A 7,497-nucleotide genomic window follows, 5' to 3' on the forward strand; every position below is an offset into this window, starting at 1 on the left:
CTCCGAAAAATTTACGCGAACAAAAAGTCTTAGATTTCTGTTTTACATATGTGTACCAAGTTTCAAAGTGATCCATCCGTGAATAAAAAAGTTTTTTGGGACCCTGACGCTCCTCTAATTTACATAAAGCCGCTTCGAAGTGCTCCCCTATACGTTATATACCCTTTATGGGTCAAAAATATTGATAGCTACATCAGTCTCATCCACGATTCGGCTTTTGATTACCGTCTCCTATACAGAATTACTGAGCACAAGATGAATTTTTTGCGCAAACTTTGGTATTCTTTAAAAAATTTTGAGCTGCAACATACTCTTGTGCCCGAAGTTATTCATACCCCTTCAGAAATATAATAAAATTCCAATTTTAATGAATAATGGAGATCATTTACAACTTATTCTTCTAGGAAGAGTTGTCATTATTATGTACAACAAATTTAATGCTAGAAAATATGTATATAATAACTTTCGATAGTAATTACTTTGAATTTTGTAAGTAACTAACCGTTCAGAATTATTCGTACCCTCTTATTCCAGATCATTTATCATTAATATTTAAGAAGAACAATTAATGCAAATAGTAGTAGATACTCAATAATTTTATTTCAAAATTTGGTGTTACTAAGCATTGTAATATTTTTCTCTGCAAAGTTTGAAAATATAATTTTTTCACAATGTAGGAAAAAGCTAAAATTTTGCTAAAAGTTTGAAGATGGCAAAGAAAAAAGAGCTTAGTAATGATCTCGGAAGCAAAATTATAAATTCCCGCAAAGAAGAGATGAGATATAAAGCAATATCTAAGAATTTTGATGTTCCTACGTCTACAATACAGAGCAATATAAAAAAAATCAAATCATTTATTGCGGAGGATAACATGGTTGGTCGAGGAAGGAAAGTACAAATCTCCCCTAGATGTGCTAGAAACATAATACGCTTCATTTGCAACAATTATAGGATCACTAGTAAGGAAATTCTATCAAATTTGGATGCTTTTGATATGAAGGTATCAAGACAAACATTGCAAAGAACAATGCGTTGTAACGGACTGAAGGGTTGTCGACCCAGGAAAACCCCTTTGCTAACAGAAAAGCATGTGAAAGCACGCCAGAAGTTTCCTAAAACTCCTGTCGATTCTCAAACCTCATTTTTCTCCAAGATTTTGTGGAGAGATGAGACTAAAATTGAATAATTCGGGCATATGAATGTTGCTTACGCTTGGCGAAAAAAAGGTGAGGCTCATAATCCAGAGAAAACAATCCCCACAGCTAAACATGGCGGTGGGAATCTTATCTTTTGGGGTTCATTTTCTGCCAGGGGACCTGGAAGTCTGATCAAAGTAATCGGGGTCATGTAAAAAGAACAATATTTTAATATTATCAAAAATGACATCAAGCAGGATGCAGAAAGTTTATTTCTTGGTCCTGATTGGATTCTACAGCAGGATAATAATCCGAAGCACACATAGAAAGTAGTCAAGAAGTAGTTCGAGGATTCTCACATCAATGTCATGGAATGGCCTAGTCAATCCCCATCTCAATCCAATTGAGAATTTGTAGCGCGTACTGACAATAGAGATGAAAAAGAGACAACCTAAAAATTTGAAAGAATTGGAACAGTATGCCTTGGAAGAATGGACAAAACTTAGCGTCGATACATGCAGGAAGCTTGTTGACCATTACCCAAAGCGTGTACAACAAGTTATCACGAGTAAAAAGGCCATGATATTAACTATTGATTCAGGGTACGAATAAATTTGGTCATGAGTCAGTTTTATGTTTCCTTTGAATATCTTTACAAAACTGAAAAAATAATGTTTTTTGGTATCTAAATACATGCTATATGGTTCATAAATGGTTTACATCTGCTCTAAAGTTTTAGATAATTATTTTTTGGTCTATTTCTCGTAATTTGTCGAAATGACGTTAGGGTATGAATAATTTCAGGCACAAGTGTATGCTAAATCTCATGGAATATTATCAAAATATATAATTAAAATAGTTTTGTGTGTAGTTATTGCAATAAAGCTACAAAATCTCCGAAATTAAGGTAAATATTGCGATAAAATGGGAAAAGTGTCAGTCACTGTTCTATTATTGTAACCAACTTGTAGAGATATTTTTCGTCCCATGCTGTTGAAATTCCTTTACATGATCAAGTTCCAATTTTGGTACAATGGATATATATCGAATTCTTGGAAAAATCAAACATACTTTTATTAATGAGCTTTATTGATACTGTGTAGTTTATTTCGCTGGTTCATCAAAAATCTCTTCTTATACATTGAAAGTTCTAGAAGAGTTTTCTTTGGAACTTCGGAAATGAATTGTGTCTTTTTCTATGAAGTTTATTTTCTTTTCTATTCTTTATCTCATCAACTTGAAACGAGTTGATTAACTAATGATGTCGCTTGATTAACTAATGATTTAACTACGAGTATGAACGAAAATATTTTCTTTCTACGATATTTCTTTCCGTCAGAAAACGTAGCCGCAAGTAATTTTTAAGGGAAACTATGTCATCTCATGTCTCCGACCGGCACAGCGTCATTGAGTTCAATTAAGCAAACATATTACAGAATACATTATTCAGAGACTTGTAAATGATGCAGGAATAAATATGATTGTGATTATCTTCATAATGATTGAAATACATGCCCGAATTGTAATGATGAACGAATAAATATTCGCGTTTGCCTTTGCAGGAGGTGGGTACAGTTTAGAACAAAAGAATTTAGTCTTTATTCTGTCCGAACTGCTTCATTTACAATAAATTATTTGTAATTACTCAGTGGTAAAAACGCTTTAAAATACATAATAAAACTTTTAATCAATCGATAGATATTTCCACCATTAGGTTTTTTCCATTTTCTCGAAGGGCTAATGGGTAACATTTTACCCATTGGCCGTTATTTCTGTCCTTGTTGGCGCCTTTCAATTGATATTCTCATAACCTAAATGAAAATTATGTAAATAGTGTGCCGAACAGGAAAGTAACGCTTTTGAATAAACATTATTTAATAATCAAAACAGCATTATCAAAATAGAGTCCTATAACAGGATACTGAAACACATCACGCCAGTTCACTATTTAATAAGTGTCCTAAAATCAATCCTAAGCCATCATAACAACAAATGAAGTATGTAACAAGCACATGTGCATAACATTCATGATTATATTTGTACATATTACATGCACTAGAAATAGTGAGAGGGAAGTACTCTAGCCGAAGCGATCTACACATTAACATTAATTTCTAATTCAAGTCATAATTAAATTATTATAGAAGTCTACTACTAATGTTCTAGCTACTTTTGATACATTTGCTGTTGGAACAGTTGCTATTTTACTACTGTTGCTGCTGCTGTTGTTGGTCAACAGCCAAGCTAGTGACAATTATTTGGCTGGGATTGATGACATACGACTGGCCTTGACCAACGTTAGTCAAGGCCGCTTGGCTGGCGTTAGTCAAGGTCAAGACTCTGGCTGGTCCAGCAGCTGTTTTGTGTCCAGCAGCAACAGTTGTCAACAGCTGTTTTGTTCGTGGCGACAGCGCAGACGTAGACAGCGTTATAATCTTGCCAGCGTTGCTGCTCAGTACGCTGCTTACTGCTGCTGCTCTCGTCGCCGCAGAGGTTATCCTGGAGCTGTTGACATCCGCTGCCACTGACACGGCGATGTTGCCACTGGTGTTGCCACTGAGGTTGCCCCGGGGGTTGCCACTGAGGTTGCCGCTGAGGTTGCCCCGAGGGTTGCCACTGGTGTTGCCGCGAGGGTTGCCACCGAGGTTGCCACTGAGGTTGGTTTCACATGCAAGTTTCTTAGCAACATTTCCGCCTCCTGCCGCCGGGGTTCGTACTGCGACTTTCACCGGCGTCCTTTTGACCGCCTGNGGTTGCCACTGAGGTTGCCACTGAGGTTGGTTTCACATGCAAGTTTCTTAGCAACATTTCCGCCCCCGGCCGCCGAAGTTCGTACTGCGACTGTCACCGGCGTCCTTTTGACCGATGACGAGGCTCTGATGGACGACGAGGGTCTGATGGACGACGATGAGGGTCTGATGGACGACGAGGGTCTGAAGGATGAAGGTCTAGCCCTGCAAGCCTCATCAACGCCTGCATCATCGTAAGCGTTGTCGAAAAGCTTTTTTGGTTTCTTTATCCGTCGGCCGCTGGTGGACAGAATGTCCGCTGCCTCACTGGACGGAGGCTCATCTACAGCAGGTTTTGTCCCGGGAGTTACACTAGGGGTTGAGGTTGTCGGGGGTTGAACAGAACTTGGGGGTCCGTTGCTTTTTTTCTCAGTGGTTACCATGAGGATTTTCTTCACAGTAACTTTATTGCTGGGTTTTTGGGGACTGGATTTAGAGGGTAGATGAGGGCTGGATTTAGAGGGTAGATGAGGGGTGGATTTAGAGGTTAGGTTAGGGCTGGGTTTAGAGGGGGCGCTATATCCAGTTTTTACGAGCAGGTTAGGCTTGGCTTTTGAAGGAAGATTGAGGCTGGCTTTTGAATGAACGCGAGAAACCACTTTTGCCGACTGAAATTTAGTCTTCCAAACATTTAGCGAGTTTGTTTTGGCATTTCCAGCCTCGCTTTTCAAATCGTGTATTTTCTCGTAGCCGACTGCCTTGGCACCAGGCATTAGCCCTTGCCTTTGTTCACTGGACTTAACCTCTAGACTACCACCCTCACCATTCTTGCCTAAATACTCACTATACTTACCACCTCCACCATACTTGCCATGCCCAGTTTCACCAACACCAGAAGTAGCAACCTTACCAGCCCAGGTCTTAGTACCGTTCATCATATCAGCTTTTAGCGAACCGCTCTTTTGCTGCAGCTTACTGCCCCCATCACCATGACCCATATCACCCCCATCATCATGACCCATATCACCCCCATCATCACCCTCATCATCACCCGTTGTAGCAGTCACATCATACCCCAGCACGGACGCCCCTAAGCTACTAAAGTTACTCAAGTTGAAATTAACAGCCTCCTCATCAGAGTCAGACACCGGTTCCTCGGTCCTACATTGGTCCCTGTAAGAACCACCTCCTCCGGTTCCACCGGGTTCTCCGGAAGAACTACCACCACTGGTTCTACCGGGTTCCCCAAAAGAACCACTTCCTCCAGTTCTCCCGGGTCCTCCGTAAGAAGAACCACCACCTCCGGTTCTTCCGGGTTCTCCGGAAGAAGAACCACCACCTCCTTCGGTTCTCCCAGCCTCCAATTTGATTTTTTTAGCAGGACTTGCATCGCAGGATGCGGATTCCTTGAGTTTACGTTTCTCGATGAGCGCAGACCTGATCTTGTCCCTGCGCATGCGCACGACGGGGCACGTCTTGTGCTTGTGATGCGTGTACGCCAGGACGCTGAACACGCGCTTGCCGCACGCAGGGCACGTGAACGTGCAGCAGCAGTCACGGTTGTAGTTACATCTGTAAAACAGGAGTGTTAATACAGCTGCGAATGGTATATGTCTCATTGCTGTAGCTTCAAAACTGTAGGAGGAGATAGGTTTGCAGCAACAATAAATTAATTGTTCCGTAGAGCTCGACAAAGTCCCGGGCGCCTCGAAAAATGCGTTCAAGGTGGCAAGAATGCGAGACTAGGCGATACTGGAGCTCAATTCCTGTCAAGGATGGAGGGAGCGACGACACGCAAACCCTCCCGTACGACTGAAGGCGGGTAACTGAAGCACATCGTATTTTGACCAGATATTTAAGTGTGCTACCGGGAATTTTCGCCTATCTTAAATGTGAAAGAACTCCACCACCCCCCACCCTTTCGCGATCTGTTGTGAACGCAAAAATCAACGTACAGAGATGATTTTGGTACCGTTGGATAAAGCAGAATGTCAGCTTTAAGATGAGACTAAGAACAACAGCGTTAAAACAGCACACACACAACACACATCACAGTGCCCCACCGTTCACACAAGATGTCATCGGTGGAGGTGGCGGGGGCGGTAACATTGCATCGCAGGATGCGGATTCCTTGAGTTTACGTTTCTCGATGAGCGCAGACCTGATCTTGTCCCTGCGCATGCGCACGACGGGGCACGTCTTGTGCTTGTGATGCGTGTACGCCAGGACGCTGAACACGCGCTTGCCGCACGCAGGGCACGTGAACGTGCAGCAGCAGTCACGGTTGTCGTTACATCTGCAACACGGGAATGTTAAAATACAGGTCAAATGCAGCAGTGTTAATACAGCTGCGAATGGTATATGTCTCATTGCTGTAGCTTCAAAACTGTAGGAGAAGATAGGTTTGCAGCGACAATAAAATAATTGTTCAGTGGAGCTCGACAAAGTCCCGGGCGCCTCGAAATATGAGTTCAAGGTGGCAAGAATGCAAGACTAGGCGATACTGGAGCTCAATTCCTGCCAAGGATGGTGTGAACGACGACACGCGCACCCTCCCGTACGACTGCAGGCGGGTAACTGAAGCACATCGTATGTGGACTAGCTATTTAAGTGTGCTACCGGGAATTTCCGCCTATCTTAAATGTGAAAGAACTCCACCACCCCGCACCCTTTCGCGATCTGTCGTGAACGCATAAATCAACGTACAGAGATGATTTTGGTACCGCTGGATAAAGCAGAATGTCAGCTTTAAGATGAGACTAAAAACAACAGCGTTAAAACAGCACACACACAACACACAACACAGTGCCCCACCGTTCACACAAGATGTCGTCGGTGGAGGTGGCGGTAGCGGGGGCGGTGGTGGGGGCGGTGGTGCCCACCAGCGGCGGTGGTTTGTCCTTACGCCGCCGCCTGCCCCCCGCGCCCCCCACACCGCGGGGGTCCTGCACACAGCGGGGGGCGTTAGTAAGAGTTATGGTGTCTATAATAATGCAAGATAATCATTAAATCATTCATAATACTATCTCTAAGCATGATAATAAAGATAATAACCTTGTTACAGCGCTGCTGGTGCTTGTCTAACCTCTTAAGATAATAAAGATAATAAAGATAATAACCTTGTTACAGCGCTGCTGGTGCTTGTCTAGCCTCTTAAGATAATAAAGATAATAACGATAATAACCTTGTTACAGCGCTGCTGGTGCTTGTCTAGCCTCTTAAGGCTGGAGCAGTGGAGGCCGCAGTGCTGGCAGCGGTGCTGGTGCTGGCACAGCCCCCGGGTCTTGTGGTGCTGGAAGCGTTCCTCGCTGGCAAACATCTGCATGCAGTGCTGGCAGCGGTGGTAACCTTCCGGCACCTGTAATATACATCTGCTGGCAGTGCTGGCAGCGGTGGTAACCTTCCGGCACCTGTAATGGCAGGTTATACATCTGCATCTTTCTAGTTTCTTAATGTTTTAATATATTTCGTGTATATGTTGATTGTATTGTGAATATCCGAATTGTTTTAACTTTTTTATATAATTCTTGTATTTATATAATTTTTATAATAATTTTAAGATGTTAGTCTCCGAAATGTTTTTACTTAAGATATTGCGAATTTAATTGTCTTTTTTATATTATTGGTGGACT

The 7,497-nt window shown here is 42.4% G+C and overlaps 1 protein-coding gene across 1 annotated transcript; it reads right to left on the reverse strand.

The window, feature by feature from the left end:
- Window positions 1-3,343: 3,343 nt before the first annotated feature.
- Window positions 3,344-7,286, reverse strand: LOC108676361 (uncharacterized transmembrane protein DDB_G0289901). The gene is made up of 4 exons (XM_047885764.1): window positions 7,050-7,286; window positions 6,680-6,810; window positions 3,866-5,437; window positions 3,344-3,788 (listed from the first exon to the last, which is right to left on the reverse strand). The coding sequence occupies exons 1-4, from the start codon at window positions 7,188-7,190 to the stop codon at window positions 3,344-3,346; spliced, it is 2,289 nt and encodes a 762-aa protein (XP_047741720.1). The 5' UTR covers window positions 7,191-7,286.
- Window positions 7,287-7,497: the final 211 nt, after the last annotated feature.

This window comes from Hyalella azteca, unplaced genomic scaffold (genome assembly GCF_000764305.2).
Source record: "Hyalella azteca isolate HAZT.00-mixed unplaced genomic scaffold, Hazt_2.0.2 contig3048, whole genome shotgun sequence".
Taxonomy (NCBI): Eukaryota; Metazoa; Arthropoda; class Malacostraca; order Amphipoda; family Hyalellidae; genus Hyalella; species Hyalella azteca.